This window comes from Apodemus sylvaticus, chromosome 12 (assembly GCF_947179515.1).
Source record: "Apodemus sylvaticus chromosome 12, mApoSyl1.1, whole genome shotgun sequence".
NCBI classification, from domain to species: Eukaryota; Metazoa; Chordata; class Mammalia; order Rodentia; family Muridae; genus Apodemus; species Apodemus sylvaticus.
The window spans coordinates 17,914,970-17,933,866 of NC_067483.1; the positions used below are offsets into that span (position 1 = coordinate 17,914,970).

General features: G+C 45.9%; 1 protein-coding gene across 1 annotated transcript in view; it reads right to left on the bottom strand.

Moving 5' to 3' along the window:
- Window positions 1-7,751: 7,751 nt before the first annotated feature.
- Window positions 7,752-18,897, bottom strand: part of Kdsr (3-ketodihydrosphingosine reductase) — a 37,274-nt gene continuing 26,128 nt past the window's right edge. Inside the window, exons 9-10 of the mRNA XM_052200379.1 lie at window positions 12,512-12,613; window positions 7,752-8,615 (exon numbers count right to left, since the gene is read on the bottom strand). Of these exons, the coding sequence (XP_052056339.1) occupies window positions 8,496-8,615; window positions 12,512-12,613 (222 nt within the window). The 3' untranslated portion in view covers window positions 7,752-8,495. The remainder of the gene's footprint in view (window positions 8,616-12,511; window positions 12,614-18,897) is intronic.

Here is an 18,897-nt window from a genome sequence, read left to right on the forward strand (position 1 = left end):
ACAGATGTGTCTATGCACCCACAGGCACACAGTGTCACTGCCACCTGTGTGAACTGTGACAGAAAAGAATCAAGCTGAGAGAGAGAGAGAGAGAGAGAGAGAGAGAGAGAGAGAGAGAGAGATAAAGCACCAAGAGAAACTGTTCATTTAGTGCTGGAGAGACCGACTGCTCAGCAGCTAAGACTGCTCCTCTAGAGGTCCTGAGTTCAAGTCCCAGTAGCCGCACAGTGCCTCACAACCATCTGTAACGGCATCTGATGTCCTTTTCTGGTGTGTGTTTAGACAGTGACAGTATACTCACATATATTAAATAAATAAATAGGTCTTAAAAATAAACAAGCTGTTCATTCACAAAATAGCAGGTTGCAACATAGGGCTCAAGAACAAACCCCATGTGTAGGGTGGACAAGTCCCCCAGGCTCGCTGGATTGCTGCGGGAACAGAACAGAGTCAGCCACCATCTTTTCCTCATTCCACGTCTAAAAGGGTGTACTGTGTGGGTTGGTGGGGAGTAGTACATGCCACAGCATTAACTGTCACGGGCCAGCTCTGTGGGCCAGCTCTCCTCTTCCACCTTGATTTATCTGGGGGTCTCAGGTCATCCAGGTGGGCCTTGAATTTGCTATGTAACGAAGGATAAACTTGATGATTTTCCTGCCTCTACTTCCAGAGTGCTAGGATTATAGGCATGCACAATGACCCATTGGGTGGTGCTGGGGATTGAAATTAGTGCGTTATGCACACTAGGCCAGCACTGTACCAACTGATGTCCATCCTCAGTCCACAAAGCATTTACTGATGTATATGCACACACACACACACACACACACACACACACACACACACACACACATTTTTTTTTGCTTTTTTTACTTCTCATCCTGTCAGTCATGAGACCACTGCTCTTGTGAGACTGGGTGCCTTTCTAGGAGTCTGTTACTAAAGGGATGAAGGGAACTGCTCCTTCACAACTCCCCTATGCAGTCACAGTGCTGGAGGGGGTGGCCTGCACCAGAGGGAGGCACTGAGGTACGTGTTCACAGAAACGGAACTGGCACCGATGGTATGAAAACGGCTCAGGGATCCTCTTAGGACCGTGTCTTAACCTGCCACGTTACTTAAGAGGAATTGAAAGACTTTGCACTTTAATGCCCTGCCCTGGGCTCAGGAAACAAGAGGACAGCAATGGGGTGGGCCGGAGTGGTGTGGGAAGGAGTTGGGTGGGCCGGAGTGGGGTGGGCCAAAGTGGGGTGGGAAGGAATGGGGTGGGCTGGAGTGGGGTGGGTCAAAGTGGGGTGGGCCAGAGTGGGGTGGGCCGGAGTGGGGTGGGCCAGAGTGGGGTGGGCCAGAGTGGGGTGGGCTGGAGTGGTGTACAACACAGTCAGCATGAAAGCATTCCCTATTCCCAGACACGGAAGTGCTCCCTGACTTTCCTTAAGGGTCTCCCCAGACCTTAAGAAGACTGGGTCCTTCTGTGGCATCTTGGCCCTGACCAACAGCTTGGAGACAAGTAACTGAGACCTTCTGGACAAATGCACCGTGCATGGCCTTTCACTTCCCAAGGTGGCTTCCACCTCCTCAGAGTCCAGGGGCCAACCTTTGGTGCCTCTGCTTGGTAGCATCCAGCCAGAAAGGAAAAGGGCCAGGCACAGAGAAGGCTGACAGAACAGGGGTCTGAAAGGCCTCCTCCTTCATCCCTTGCTAAACAGAAAGTTACATTGCGAGGTCTGCCACCTGCTGGTTGATGCTTTGCCGCATTATTCGGGAAGTTCTCTTGACAGTCAATGTGAAACTTTCCCAAGTTTATGAAACCGAACAAGACTGTTCTAGAATGAAGACAGAACTGTGTTAGTTATGTATATCAAACTATATAGTTAGTGTTAGTTATGTATATCAAATCCTTCCAGCTATGGGATTTTTAATTGAAATGAGGTAAGACTCTTCACTGAGAAAAAAACATAATAGAAAAATACATTTTAAAAGAGACCCTTTGGGTTATTTCAGGTTAAAAGCTGTAACCAGATGGAGTAGAAATAAATCTGTAAACAAAATGAAGGGGGGGGGGGCGCTGAGACCATTACTCCTTATAACTTGAATAAAATGATTTAAAAAACTAACATTTCACAGGCCTAGGTGCAAGGCAAAGCACGGGTTTCTGATGTCACGTGCCCTGTGTGCACAGCATGGACTCCTGTACAGAACGGTTGAAGGCGCTGCTGGACGCACACTGCACGAGTCCCGCTGGCGGTGTTCCCAGGACATTCAGGCTCAGACCTCTCTTCCTACGACTGATCACATCATTTTCATCTTTTTTTCTGTGCTGTCCAGCCCTTTTTGTCATTACTGAGAAACTTTGATCAGATCAAAAGAAATAAGCCTTAACCTAACCTAGAAACTCACCCGACTAGTTTATGGTGGATCCTAAGCCTCACAAACCCATTACAGTAAGAAGCCACAGCCTCTACCACTAGGCATGAATGATCAATCAGCCACGCCGGAGTGCAAATTTAACAGTGAGCAAGGGCGTGGGGCGTTTGTGGCCCGGCCTGTGTGAGGCTTTGGAGTCAAGGCCCAGTACCAGCGTGGCAATGAACAAACGGTGTTCACTTTGGTTTACCCAAGAAAGAGCTGACTTTTCCTGCCTGTCAATCACTGGAGGTGACGTAGGCCAAGGAGAGGAACTTGCCCAACAGTTTTCAAAGCCCGCTCATTTCTGGACAGCAACTGAAGTGGTTGGTACAAACAAGTAAGGAGTCACCACCCACACCAAGGGGACAGAAGAACTCACATTCCTTTCTGTAACTACACACATTTGCTACGCAGCAAACCTCACAGTGCCTCCTGATACTAACTACAAATTAAAATGGTTAAACAGCAACGTTCGCATGCTTGTGTCGGGACACAAGCTGTGTGATTTAGAACAGGTTTGAGGACTTCTGTGCTGTGGAAGGTTTAGTTCATAACCAGCAAGGGATGTTCCTCAAGTCTTTCCTGTCTTTTCTAAGTTAGCTGGTGGCAGACCGACAGCAGGCCTTGATGTTCTCCTACCCCATCTTTGCTGTTACTCCTCCCCACCTCAGCCCTTATAGAGACAGCCTTCCTGTGTGGTTCCCTTTCTCCTAGTCTTATAAGGTCATTGGTTTACGGCTAATGAGGACACTGATACCAACCCCATTTCCAAAATCCAAGCCCTTCAGCATCTTTTGAGGTGACAGTTCCACCAGCAGCATGTCTTTAATGGGGTGCCTCTCAAACAAATGAAGACTGTTTGCTGCAATTAAAACTGAATTCCAAGGGATACCACGCCCTTCTCAAACTCACATCTTGCTCTATCATTTCTGCTCGATGGAGTTCAAACGCTGGTGTTTCATTCCTATGACCCGACCTGCCCAAGCCTTCTTTCCTTCTCACTTGCCTTTCCCAGAGCGGTGTAAACTTTTGATGGCTGAAAGCCTCCACACTCCACCCAGACAGCTTAGATATAGTTTGTTTTGGATACTAAGAGATGAAAAAACAAACAAATGAAACAAAAAAACCAAAACAGAAGCCCCAGGTGGAATTCTGGCTCCATGGAACTGACAGCTGTGACCCTGGGCTGGTTAATGAACCTCTCGGTCTCTCTCTCTCTCTCTCTCTCTCTCTCTCTCTCTCTCTCTCTCTCTCTCTCTCTCTCTCTCTCTCTCTCTCTCGGTTCCTGGTCCCCCATTTATAAGCAGAGGTGTGATGACTGCCACCCATCCTGTGCATATAAAGTCTCAACAGAGCCTTGAAGCTTTCTGTTCTGTATTGGCTACCAGAGCTTAACCACAGCTCCTGCAATCACAGTGCACTCTCTGGCTCTTCTCCGCTAGATTACCGACCCCTTGAGGGAAGAGACTTCTCTGATACACTCCTCGCCTACAAAAGCACTTGGCATTCACATCTTTGTGCCTGTCATAAAACTCAAAACGTCTCCAGCCAAGGATGAGGGCGGATGCAGGGGTTGCAAGTGGAGAGGAAGGCAAAAGGTCTGCAGTCATTAGGAGGGAGAAACACACAGGTCTTTACCCTGGAGCCCGCCTAGAAGGCACCTCACTGAAATTCACCCAATATAATGTAAAACAAGGAAAAATGGGGGTTACATACGCTCATTAATAAAGTGGAAAGAAATAACTTTTCTTGTAAACATCCAAACATACAAATTAGAGAAGTGTTATCACATACCATTTGAATATAAAATATTCAAATTTAAAGAAAAGTTTGGCTTACAACTTAAGATGCTTCCAAAATGATCTACTTAATGAAATGTCTTTATAAAGCTCACTATTGAGTACAATGAATAAAAGCAATTTAAAGGTATAAACAAAAAAATCATATAATCAACATATAGATGCAGAAAACATATAATAAAATTTAAGAGACCTATTAATAAAAAAAAACCCTCTTAGCAAACAGGAAGTCAGATATTGTCAACCTAAGAATTGTGCTCTATGAAAATCTCACAAGTAGCCATATATAGTGAGATGTCTGAGCATTTCCCCCTAAAAGTGCGGACAGGCAGCAAAGGAAAGCCTACAGCGTAAAACATGTTTAAGAAACATCTTCTCAGGATGAGCAAACATTCCTGCTTATAGGAAACCACATCCTGATGTCAGAACTTAGACACGGCTCACAGAATAAGCAGGAACAAGGGTCAGAAAATCTATTTGCATATGATACTGTTCAAAAAGCTTTATTAAATTCTTAGGCTTTATTTATTCATACAGACAGAGCATACCTGAAATAAATGTTCAGATTCCTAAGTATATATTGTAAAAATATTACTTCCCAAAAATAATAAAAATCAGGCCTTGTTAAATGCCTAGGAGGCCAAATAGAGACAATGCTATAAAAGACTTTTATAGCTTGATTAATTATTTTTAAAATGACAAATTCCTAGAAAAATAAATTCTCAGATCAGTAAAGCTTATTCCCCATTTTGTATATGTAATTCAGAAATACAAGATATGAAAATCATATTACAGTGCTGCCAAGATATAGTACCACCACAAAGCGTCTAAGGCAACAGCCCTGTCCTAATATGCATCAAAATAGTTGTGTGGTCTCTGCCAATGTCAAAATGTCTTAAGAGTTCACACCACAAACAAATATAAAACACAATGACAACTCTCTCATTTTTCGAAAATCAAACCCATAAGCATCCATTAACCCAGAAAGATCAGAACAGAAAGATGCAGTCCGGGACTGGAGGGTGACAGTCCGTGGGGGCCTTCCATTCCAGCTGGGATCCTAAGGACTAACGGTGACAAGAAGGACACAAAGCACCTTCTAGGAAAAAGTATGAATATTAACTGTGGTCTTCAGCAAGACACATTTCAATTAGAATACAATACAGTGAACTTATACCACAGCTCATTCATTGTACAGCCTTCTACAAGGACAAGCGCGCAGGATTCTTGGAGTGGGGCAAATGGTATAGAAATGTTTTCATCATCTAACAGAAAGTCATCTTATAGGTTATGCTTTCAGGGATCAATATATGATTTAACAGATCCAGATAAACACACACCACTATTCTAGAAAGAGACCACAACAACATTCTAAATGTCAACTGTATAGATCACTAAAACTTGAAACTATAGGAGAGAACAATTTTAATAAAGAATGTCTTAGGACTGGGGTGAGGAGGCAAATGTGGAGTCCCTGGCACGCTTAGGTGAGCATGCTCCAATCAAACAGGTCCCAGCCTGTGACCACTGCCTTTTGCTTCTTTTAGTAAGTAAACGATTGCCTCCTATTCTTTCTCAGTTATGCAGAGTCCCTAAATTTATAAAGCAGAATATTAATCTTCAAATGAACACAGGGATATATTAAAATAATACAACCTCACTATCAGAGCAGAAACCCCAGAAGCCCTTGGTCACACAGAGGAAATGGTACAAAGGGACCGTAAGCCTCAGCAGCCTGACTCAGCCTTAGCACGTGGTAAAGAATATAAAGTGTGCAACTCTGGGGGGGTGGGGGGGGAGAAGATGATAACTTCCCTAACAGTGGGACTGGCCACACCACCTCCCAAGCCCCAACCATTCTTTTCCTAAGCTGAAAATTGTAGTTTTCTACTTCATCTGGGAGGAAGCCATGACTTTAGGGGGTATTGCTTCAATGTTGCATTCCAAGCAGGAGTTTTAAGAGTTTCTCTGTTGGACTTCAAAGGTAATACGGAACACATACTGATAGGCAAGATGCTTGCAGGGAGTCTGGTGGAGTTAACAAACAGGCACATTGTGCTGATGTGACATGAATAAAAACAGTATTCTCACATCAAGTTCTGTGATTACCGTATCAACTTTAGAAGTAAAGCTAATTCCAAACTTTCGTGAATCAGGGTTTTGAGGTCTCTAATACCTTGGGCACAAAGGCTCGTGGTCTCTGCGAACCTGAGTTGAAGGTGGGTTAGGGTCAGCATTGCCCACCAGGAAACAGGCTTTTCAATGTATGTCAGGCATCATCCACACAGCCATCCTCTGGCGATGAATGTTTGAAAATAGTATAAAGAAAAGAGTTAATTGTACTGTGTCAGATGCCATCTGGGTTTAGATTTTAATAAGAGCAGAAAGTGCCAACTGTCTGGGAACATTTAAAAGAAAATAAAATTGGAAACTGTCCAGTTGTTTCCTCTGAATTGGGAACGGGTCCGTACCGCTCCACCTCACCAGCTGCCCAATGACAGAAGTTGCAAATTTCGGCTAGACTGGACTGTGGGGGTGCTCGAACCACTGTGGCACTGCCAACCTGCTCCTGCAAACAGCAGTGCACGCAGTAAAGACTGTCTTCTATCATGAGATTTAACGTGTTTTCAGACCTTGATAAAAATGGAGCCAATCATTAAACATCTTATCAATTAAAAACTAAGCCACCATTAAGTCAAGAGCCTCAAACAGCAGAAACGTGTTGGCTCATTGGCCAGGGTGGCACACAGCTGTACTGCCAGCACTTGGGTGCCTGAGGCAAAAGACCACACAGCAAAACTCATCTTTTAAAAGGAAAAAAGAAAAGCAAAAAAAAACCCACAATTGTTTGACATGGCAATAATTTCTGAATTTTCAAACCCTTTTGTTGTTTCTTGCGGGTTTTATTTGTTTTGTTATCTTCTGTTTTCTTAACAGTAAGTTTTTTTTCTTTGAAAGTAGTGGTATTTTCCTGGTGGAATGAACTGGGATGTAGTATTTTGTATACAAGAAGAAAAGGGTAAAATATCAAGACACAGAAAACCGTCCTGCAGCCTGGGGGACAAGAAATGGGCCGCGTGGGATAGAGGCTGGACTCAGAGGCGCTTGTCACAGGCTCACCTCGCAGGCTGCCGTCGGAGGGCTGCAGACCACACTGAAGGTACTGCTCAGAGTCAGCGTGGGAGACACTGACTCAACACCCACCCTCCAACACGCGCCTCTTCAGAGCTGACCATCCTTCAACACTAAGGCTGAAAAGTGCACAGCCAGCTGCCTTCCCTCCGTAAGGCGCCGCTGTTAGCTCTGAGAGGAAGAATGTCCCGCTTTTAATTTTTTTATCTTAATGAATTCAAGGATTAATTTAAAAAGTCAAGTCAAAAAACATTTGCGCTGGTCTCCATCTTTCTTTTCTTCCTTCCCTTCTTTTATAAAAATATTACAGTAGCCTAAACAAAACCAGGAAGAGCAGGAAGCAGCACTAGAAACTGAGCTGAAATGGAATGTGAACTTCAGGTCATCATGGCTACTGAAGAAACTGTAAACTTTTAAGCTTCTATGACATTTTATTTCTCTTCAGAAAACATGTAAAGAGGCTGTCTTTCCCCTCGAGTAGAATGAAAACGCTGTAAGCATCAGTCGAGGAAGACAAGAAAGCCCGCCTACCCTCATGAAGGAAGGACTCGCCCCGCGCCTTCCCCTGTGCTGCTCTCTCATCCCCCTCGAATTTTAAGGATCAAAGAGAGAGAAACCAGCTTCACTAGCAGAAGCGAGTCCCAGGCACAGCAAGACATGCTGAGGGTCAGACTCACGGGCTACTCAGAAGACACACCTTGAATAACATACACTAAAAAAAAAATTACAAAAAAATAAAAAAGACTAATAAAAACCGAGACCATTTTTCATGAAAAGTTAAAACCAAAAATCAAAAGAAACCCTCCGAAATTCTTCTGTGCCACCCAGTACATTTCTTGCTCTCTATGGGCAGGATGGAGGAATAACAGAAAAGCTGAATTTACCGTTCTGGAATGCTCTTCTTTACCCTGTTTTCCCGTTATTAGTTCTCACACTATCACCCCCAAAGCCCAGAAAAATCAAAGGTGTCCTGGTCCGCATTTGCATAGTGTCAACAGTAACGTAAGGATGGCCTCACGCCCCTCCGCTTGCAGCCGGATTTCTGAAGAGCCAGGGGTCTGATCTCACACGTTCAAAAACGAGACCCAAAACTCCAAAACTCTGGAGGCCAAAACTTGAGTTCCATTAGCAGCACACTGTTCCGAGGGGCAAGAATTAGGCAGTTTTGTCTACAACTTCAGGCTTTGTTTTCTGTACCATGCAGCGGCGAACTATATTATCAAAACTTCCAAGGTAAAACAAAGCAATTGTTCGGAAAAGGCCCATGGTGACCACCTGCAAGATAAAGGGAGACCTTTCAGCTCATCCAACAGGACAGCACAATAGCCCATTTTATAGTAGTTAAATCTCTTCTACACAGTTTCTAGGACACATCTAATCTGCTCCAAGAACAAGTATAATGAAAACTTTGTAAATGCCAGTAATTCTCAAGAACAGAATACGTCTGCTTTGTACACCAGATAGCACTGAGCCAGCCACACAGACAACAATATTTGTCTGAATTAGCAAATTCCAACCCTAAAAAGGACAAACTAGGCAGTCTTAGAAGACAGGGTTCTAACTCCTAGGCACGGTACAACCCAGCATTCCAGATAGCTATGCGATTGAATATTAAGTGCATTGCTGGGTCCTCAGGACGGTGAAGTGAGAAATACTCATTCCTCCTGCCTAAACCGATCTGTTTATTTACTGAGGCGAGCCTCGCTATGGTGCTCAGACTGGTCTCGGCTCCCAGCCACCAGGGGTCCTCTGGCCTCAGCCTTCTAAGTAGCCGCAACTAAGGTGGGCGTACACTCGGCTTGTGGTGGAAAGATAATCCCGTCAGAAAGCACCCGGTCTCAGAGGCAAAGCAGCAGTTAGCCTCAGCCGGTGCCCTTCCCGGTGACAGTCTCTCACGAAATAACTGCAAACGGCATCATGGAAGGATACACATTTGCAAAGACATAAGGACTAAAAAATAACGTTGTCTCCCAGGGTATCCTCTTCTGAGAAGAATAAGATTAAAAAAAAAAGTGAGATGTTCTAAATGCCAGTCAAGAACAGAAGTTAAACACAGACATATGATCTGCTCTTCTGAAATTTGTAAGTATCTCAAGAGCAAGAACGGCCATGGATTCATAATACATTAACAGGCTGGGGATGTAGCTTGGAGGGTGAGTGTCTTCAGGATGCATGGAGTTCACTTCCACCTAGTAACCATGCTAGACAGGCCTGGTGGCATCCACCTGAGATCACGAACTTGAGAAGGAAGCAAGGGGATCACAGGCTCAAGAATCTCAGGGCTAAGAAATAACGGAAAGGACAAGAATAATACTGTAACTTCAGCTGTGAAGAGAAAAAAAAAACCTTTGGCAAGTGCAGATCTAACCATAACGATAATACAGCTATATACAGAGCAGCATGGGGACGATGCGGGCGAGCCAGCTGTCCGCCATGCTGAAGGCAAAACCAGGATGCACCAGAGGGAGGGGGAGCAGCAGGAGGCAGGGGCACATGCCCAGGCGGTGGGGCAAACATGGAGGCTTTGCTACGTGGAGTGGCTGCCTCAGAGATGCCAAAGGGAAGCTGAGGAGGACAATCCTCCCAGAAAGCCTTAGGTAACAAGAAAATTCAACAGAGGCTGCTCAAGGGCAGAGGAGTCACACGCTGGTGAGCGGCCAGGGTCTCAGGGAGGGAGGGAGGAGGCATCTTGGGGTTTCAGGGAGGATCCCATGTGCCCTGCGGCGGTGGGTGGATACACAACTCCCAGAAGCACTGCAGGAACCAGAGTACAAACTGTGGGCTTTATGAGAATAGTGTGTCAATACTGACTCATTTGAAATAAAGGTATCACACTAATGTAAGGACTCAGTGACACAGGGGCCACAGTGGGCAGGTGTATGGGAACACACTATACATTCCACTAAGTGAGATCTGTTATTTAAAACAACAAAGGAAAGGTCTGGGAGAGGAAGACCTCGGGGAAAGGGACAGCACTGGCACACGAGCTACTAGAGCACAAACAGGGGCCTGTCCCGGCCCTGAGCACAGGCCAGGGAGGACACACCACAGGCAGGAGAGCTGAGGAGCGGGAAGAAACGGGAGCAGGCCGTGGCTAGTGCTGGGCACTGGGCTTCAAGCCTTATCCAGAGTCCCAGGGAACCACTGACAGATTTATTTAAGGTAGAGTTGTACTTCACAAACACAGTTAAGGGAAGTCTCTCAGCATCTGTGCACTCCAGTGGCCAGTGGGGGGGAGGGAGGGGGAAGGTCACAGGCACAGGGAGGGAAGGATCTACGCTCTGTTCTTTGGGAGTGGCTGCCACCTTTTCCTGTTGAGATAGCAGCCTGCTGACGTAGACCTTCATATGTCCCCAAAAATGTTTCAAATTTGGATTTTTTTTGTTTTGCAAAAATTTTTATTTAGATGTACACACTCGCTGGGCAGTAGCGGTGTACACCTTTAATCCTAGCACTTGGAAGGCAGAGGCAGGTGGATTTCTGAGTTCGAGGTCAGCCTGGTCTACAGAGTGAGTTCTAGGACAGGTAGGGATACACAGAGAAACCCTGTCTTGGAACCCCCACCCCCAAAAGTGACAAAAAAAATAAAAAATAAAAATGTACACACTCTTGGAGAGTGGCAGCTCACACAAACATCTGAGTGTGGGGGACGGTGGTGGAGGAGAGTCAGGGTAAGGAGGGTCGCTTACAAGGTTACTTTTATGTTCTAGCTCACAGCATAGGTGGATCTGGTAAGGGACAGTGACCTTGGTCTCAACTCCAGCATCAGCAGCAGCGGTGCAGAATGTGGGAGAGATCTGAGGAGCAAGGTGACAAGTGGGCCCAGAGCGGAGAGAAGCCGGACAGGCGTCGGGGGAATCACAGCCGACTCTGGCTTGGGCATGAGCACCCGTCACGGAGTGACCACACCGGATGAGAGGGCGGAGGCAGAGGTGACATACATGGATCTGGAGGACCATGGCTTATTTTAGACTTGCTGAACTGGAAATGTCTAGTTACCTCCCAGGGAAAATATGTAAAAGAAATTGATTGTTAAATATATTGGCGTGTCAACCTGGTTCTAGACTAAGTTTTAGACTTGGCATCATCGTAGGAGGGGCGAGGGAGGTGGACAGGTGCGGACGCTGTGCTCTCATCCAAAGCTCCTATGTGGTGCAGGTGCTGGCTGCTGGGGTCCAACGACAAGCGAGAGTAACCAAGGCCTGTCCCCAAAGATCTTATCCGTAATAAGGTTTACTGTCAAACGAATCATGATGGGGGAAGATTGCAGAATGAGGCAGGTTAGGAAAGGGCCTGAGAAAAAAGACCTAGGAGTTATCTGAAGCCATCTCACACCGTGCAGGCCGGGGCTTTGTCAGTCACGATGCTTGGCTTTGTCCCCAGAGGTTCCTTCCACCGCAGCTTTAATGACACAGCCGCCATTAGCACTACCCAGCAGCCTCAGCACTCCATGGCAGACTCCTTAAGGGTTAGTGGACCTCTTACACCTAACCATCTGGGGAAGACAGACCCTTAGCAGCAGGAGCAAACTTTCCGGCCCGAGAGATGGTCAGAGGTCAGAGCATATGCTTTTCTTCCAGACGGCCTAAATCCCACTCCTAACATCCAGTGGGCAGCTTACTCTCTATAACACCAGTTCCAGGGAAGCCCATGCTTCCTTCTGCCTCCATGGGCACTGCACACAGGTGCTGTACAGACACACATGAGGGGAAGAACTCACGCACGTATCTTTTGTGACCCTGGCTAGGCTCACAGACCGGACGGGTTGGCTGGCTTGCAAACTCTGGGGATCTGGCACACGGGGCTTGGGTTGCAGATAGGAGCAAGCACACTGGCTTTTTACGACAGTGCTGGCAATCTGGATGAAATTATTAAAGGCGAAGTGTGTCTGATTCTGAGTCTCCTTCAGCTTACCTCAGGAGGGCTTGATGAGCTAGAAAATGCTCTCTAAGCTAACATTTCACTGGCTGTGGACAATGCTGCCCCTACACAATTCTAGACTAAGTGTTCCTTTTTAAATACTTTAGAATAAGGATTCTTTACTAAAAAGCTAGGAGAACCCCCAACAACAGGATGGCCCCTCATTGGCCTGCGGCCTGGTACTTTGCTCCCACCCAGCACATACCCTTAACCTGTGGGTCTACCTGGTTACTGGCTAAGGAAGGGCTTACCTGCTGGAGTCCTTCAGTGATGGAAGTCACGGGGGCCATCCCACAGGTCAGCGAGGACAGCATGTACCCATCCGAGCCAATAGAACTGTTAAAATTCCCTTGCTAGAAAAAAAGCAAGCAAAACAGAGTGGTGTGGAGTGAGTCTACAGGAATCAGTTCAACACTAGAGCAGCAGTGAAGTATGTCCCTTCGCTTTATAAAGGGCGGCACAGCAACTCAGAATATACCAGAACTAAAAACAGGACACCTAGACTTAAAGGACGTCCAGTTATGAAAGCATGAGTCCACAGATCCCTGTGGGTTCCAGAACCTTCAGGGTCTCTGGGGACAATGACGCCGTCAACAACACCGAGCCACAGCTGTTCTCCCACTGACACATGATACAACAGAAGGTCCCCATTTGATTAAGCAGTGATCCCAAGGACAACGTCCCGCCCGTCGTGCACCTGTAGCCAACCAAGGTCTGAGAAGGCTAACTGGGACATCCCAGAAAGAAGTGGCCAACTGCATGCGTCTGCACACTATACCAGCAACTTGGGCTGGCCAGCTCACATCACAGGGGTTATGCGTCACTTCTTTGTTCCTTAATATAACCCGGGGCCTAATCCATTAATTACACAGGTTCCGGGTCTGTTGGCTTTTGAGGCAGGGTTTCAGGCTGCTCCTGAGCTCACTTTGTAACTGAGGATGGCCCTGACTTTCAATCCTCTCTTCTCTACCTGACAAGTGTTGGGTTCGCAGGCATGAGTTCTCACACTCAGTTTATATGGTACGAGGGAGGAAGCAGGGCTCCACACATACTAGACTATCTACCAGCCGAGCTCCAGCCCCGTCTGGGCTATTTCACAGGTAGATACACAGGAGAGTACACACAGCACGCACAGGAGCACAGGAACCAGCGCCAGCTGACATGTTAGGCTGGTCGTAGTCCATCTCCTGGAGGACACTGGGAAGAGGGCTCCTGTTCTCAGGTGACACGTAAGTTCATTGCGGAGTGCTTCAGTTTGCCTAGGGACACTGAGGCTGGCACACCTGGAAGAAAAGCCCTCTGGGAACGCCTCGAAGCTGAGCTTCCTAAAAAAACCTATTTTCCTGTTTAGTAACTCTTCAGCAGCAGCTAGAACTTTCAGCCTTGGGCTTGAGGCGCAAACAGGGCAGACAAATGAACTGAACTTGCGGCTTGCAAGAAGGCCACAGAATACACGTGTGCATGGGGAAAAATGAGGATGGATGAAAACTTTATGTATCAGCGTGAGACAGTTGGCTTCCCGATATTTCCCTGATCCCACAAATGTGACTTTTGATAACTCACAGATTCCGTATTTTCCAAATGAGTGGTGTATGTTTTCAAAGGATGGTTGAGTAAAAAGTCCATTCAAAAAATAAGACATGGACTTCAGTGTCACTGAGAACAAAAGCTCATGGTCAGGTTTCTAATTTCATACTGCAACCGACCTTTAAGAAACCCCTAATTGTCAAGATGGGGGTTAATACAAAAATAAAAAAAAGAAAGAACATTATGCCCATAATTATCTGAAAAGCCTGTGAAGACTTTATCCCCTCCCAACTATGTATCAGTTAAAGTCAGATTTTCTTCAAATGTTTCAAAAAGAATGTATTTAACAGACTGGCCTCAGAAGCAGACACGGGAAAGCAGCTGGCGTCCATTAGTGTGGCCTTTGTAGAGGCTTGTGAAAATATGCCACTCTTCCTGATGAATTTCTGTTTGAAAATAGCTATGCTTGAGCCACACATAGTGGTAATATCTGCACTTGAGATGTGGGAGAAGGGTCAGAGGTCCAAGGTCACCCTCGGCTGCAATGGAGTCTGAAGTTACTGGAGCTCCTTATGAAAAGAAACTGAGAAAAGGCGTGACGCAGCAGACAAGAGTCTGGCCGCTTGAGTCTGCTACTCTAAGTTTGATCCCAGAACCCCCGTGACGGAAGTAAGTCCTATCTGTCCTTTGTTATCCTCACATGCGCACATAAAACAGAAGCAATCATAATACTTTATAATCCTTGTTTCTTCAACTGGTTGCACGGCCTTAGCTGGTATTTATAACTACTTCCTCTGCTACCCATTCTGTGTTTCCTCTACCCTCTGCAAGCACCATAGCAGGCCTTGGATATTTTCATGGAGGATTGACCCATACCTTCATTCCTGATGGGTCTACATCCTTTGTCATCCTGCTTGGATTAGGCTGTTGTAGTTTCTACTGACTTTAATCACAGGACGTTGTAGTACTAACGGATCTCCTGCACTCTAGACAGAATACTGCTTATTTCCATTGTGGATAGGCAATCCAATTTCCCCATGGTAATCTGGATCTGTCACCCCTCCTAACACTGTTATTCCTTTCTTGGCCTGTTGGTTTAAGGACATTAGAAGCCCAAAATGGCCAGAGGGAAATCTGAGCTTCCAGTTCAATGGAATGTTTGTTGGGGCTCCTGGTAGGAGCACTCCCCCCTCTGGAACCAAAACTTCTAGGCCAGCAGAACCTAAAGTTGTGGGGACAGGAAGCAAAAATTTTCCTACAGGGTCACTAGGAGTGATAGTGAGTGGAACTATTTCCTTTTCCACCCTTTGATTCCTGGACCTATGGATCCTGGCTATGGGAGAAACTGTACCATATATCAGATGCTGATTCACAGCGTGTACTGCCTTCTGAAGAACTCTGCCCCAGCCCTCCATGCTGTTGCCACCTAATTGGTACTGTAACTGTGTCTTCAAAAGGCCATTCCATCTTTCTATCAGACTAGCTGCTTCAGAATGAGGGGGAACATGGTAAGACCAGTGAATTCCATAATCGTGGGCCCACTGTCGCACTTCTCTGGCTGTGAAATGAGTCCCTTGGTCAGAAGCAATACTGTGTGGAATACCATGACGATAGATAAGGCATTCTGTGAGTCCACGGATGGTGGTTTTGGCAGAAGCATTACGTGCAGGAAAGGCAAATCCATAACCAGAGTAAGTATCTACTCCAGTAAGAACAAAACGTTGTCCTTTCCACGGGGGAAGTGGTCCAATATAGTCAACCTGCCACCAGGTTGCTGGCTGGTCACCTCGAGGAATGGTGCCATATCTGGGGCTCAGTGTTGGTTTCTGCTGTTGGCAGATCTGGCATTCAGCAGCAGCTGTAGCCAGGTCAACCTTGGTGAGTGGAAGTCTGTGTTGCTGAGCCCAAGCATAACCTCCATCTCGGCCACCATGGCCACTTTGTTCATGTGCCCATTGGGCAATGACAGGGATAGCTGGGGAAAGAGACTGACTGTCCACAGAACGGGTCATCTTATCCACTTGATTGCTGAACTCCTCCTCAGCTGAAGTCACCTTTTGGTGAGCATTTACATGGGACACAATTATCTTCACATTCTTTGCCCATTTGCAGAGATCTATTCACATACTTCTTCCCCAGATGTCTTTCTCACCAATTTTCCAATCATGATCTTTCCATGTCCCTGACCATCCAGCCAATCCATTGGCTACAGCCTATGAGTCAGTGAACAATCGTATATCTGGCCATTTCTTCTTCCAAACAAAGTGTAATACCATGTGTACTGCCCAAAGTTCTGTCCACTGTGAAGATTTTCCTTCACCTGTATCTTTCTGGGTTGTCTTGGAAAGGGGTTGTAATGCTGCAGCTGTCCACTTCTGGGTGGTGCCTGCATAATGTGCAGAGCCATCAGTAAACCAGGTCCTAGTCCTCTCTTTTCAGTTAACTGGTCATAGGGACCACCCCATGAGGCTATAGGCACAGTAGATGGCATTGTAACAAGAGTAGAAACCATAGGCATCTGAGCAACTTCATGTAACTTGCTTGTGCCTTCAGGACCTGCTCTGGCCTGATCACGTATATACCACCTCCATTTGATAATAGACTGCTGTTGTGCATGCCCTACTTTATGACTTGGAGGGTCTGATAGCACCCAGCTCATGATGGGCAGTTCAGGTTGCATAGTAACTTGGTGTCCTATTGTCAAACGTTCAGTTTCCACTAAGGCCCAATAGCAGGCCAAGTCAAAATCCCAAAGGTCTCTTCTGTGATTCACCTACAGGGGCCTGCCAGAGGCTCCAAACAGTATCTCTATAGTATGCCACCTACACCTCAAGTACCATCGGGTCTGCTGGCATACAATCCAGTGGTAGAGCAGCCTGCACAGCAGCCTCGACCTGTTGAAGAGCCTTATCCTGTTCCCGGCCCTACACAAAGCTAGCAGCTTTCTGAGTCACTTGGCAAATAGGCCTGAGTAACACACCTAAGTGAGGAATGTGCTGTCTCCAGAATCCAAATAGACACACTAAACGTGCTTCTTTCCTGGTGGTAAGATGAGCCAGGTGCAATAACTTGTCTTTCACCTTAGAAGGAGTATCTCTGCATAGCCCACACCATTGTACTCCTAAGAATTTCACTGAGGTAGATGGTCCTTGAATCTTGGTTGGATTTATTTCCCATCCTCTGATACACATATGTGTGACCAATGAATCCAAAGTGGTTGCTACTTCCTGTTCACTTGGTCCAATCAGCATAATATCATCAATATAGTGCACCAATGTGATATTTTGTGGAAGAGACAAATGATCGAGGTCCCTTCTAACTAAGTTATGACACAGGGCAGGAGAGTTAATTTATCTTTGAGGCAAAACTGTAAAGGTATACTGCTGGCCTGGCCAACTGAAAGCAAACTGCTTCTGGTTGTCCTTATGGACAGGTACTGAGAAGAAGGCATTTGCCAGGTCAACAGCTGCATACCAGGTTCCAGGAGATGTGTTAATTTGCTCAAGTAATGAAACTACATCTGGTACAGCAGCTGCAATTGGAGTTACTACCTGATTTAATTTTTGATTGTCAACTGTCATCCTCCATGATCCATCTGTCTTCTGCACTGGCCAGAAGGGAGAGTTAAAGGGAGATGTAGTGGTAACCACCACCCCTGCATCTTTCAAGTCCTTGATAGTGTCAGTAACTTCTGCAATTCCTCCAGGAATAAGATACTGTTTTTGATTCAGTATTTTCTTTGGCAGAGGCAATTCCAAAGGCTTCCATTTAGCCTTTCCAACCATAATAGCCCTCACTCCACAGGTCAGGGAACCAATGTGAGAATTCTGCCAATTTCTGAATATATCTAACCCAATTATACATTCTGGAACTGGAAAAATGATCACAGGATGTGTTCGGGGACCTACTGTGAGTTGGACATCAGCCTAAACTCCATTAATGACCTGTTGTCCATAAGTCCCTACTCTAACTAGGGATCCCACAATGTTTCTTGGGATCTCCTGGGATCAGTGACAATTCAGAACCAGTAATCAATAGACCCCGGAAAGTCTGATTGTTTCCTTTCTCCCAGTGTATAGTTACCCTTGTAAAAGGCCGTGGGTCCCTCTGGGGAAGAATTGGAGAATGCCTAACAGCAAAATTTTTAGATGTCTTATTAAGATCCTTCCTCAGGGGAACCTGGCCACCCCTTCATTCAAGGGGTTCTGGATCTGCAAACTGGCTCAAGTCTGGAAATTGATTCACTGGCCAAGATTGCCTTTTGCCACAATCCAATAGCCTTTCTTCTCTTTGTTTGAGAAATTTTCTGCTTATACAGATCAAACAGATATGCAGTAGGTTTCCTACCTATTTCATGCCTGGAAACACCATGATTCATTAGCCAGTACCAAAGGTCCAAATGAGTCATGCCATTATAAATTCCACATCTCTTGGGCTGACTATTAGGGGGCTATGTCATTATAAACATTGTTTTGCTTACCCTGTCCATTATAACTATGATCACCTTGTCTCTGGCGATTCAATGCTGCCACCTGGCTCTTGTTACCTTGTTAAATCCATTGAGTTTAATTCATCTAATTGAGCAGCAGCATCTCCAACCCTAAGGTCTGGCTCAAGGAAAAGGGCAAGAACAAAACACTTTAAATGTGCTGGTACCCCTCTCACCAGTTTGTGTCATACAGGAATGGTGAAGGGCATATCTTCTGGACCTTCCCATTGTGGAGGATTAGGTTTTACACAACATATCCACTCTAGCATTGCAATTTCCCTAAACCTTAAAATCCCTTCAACACTAAGCTAAGGGATATCAGGCATCTCCAACTCCTTTTCAGTAGGCCATCTTTTGATAAACACTTCAGTCAACCAATCAAACAAACTTCTGACACCTTTTTAACCGTGCGAGATTCCATATTAAACCTAGAATCTCCACTCAGAGGACCCATGCCAATAAACTCAGCCTGCTCTAGTTTTATGTTCCTTTCACTATTATCCCACACCCTTAAAATCCATTCCCACACATATTTCCCAGACTTCTGCTTGAACGAATTAGCAAACTCACTAAGCTCCTTAGTAGTGTTGCGAATTTGCTCATGGACCACACTTTTCTACC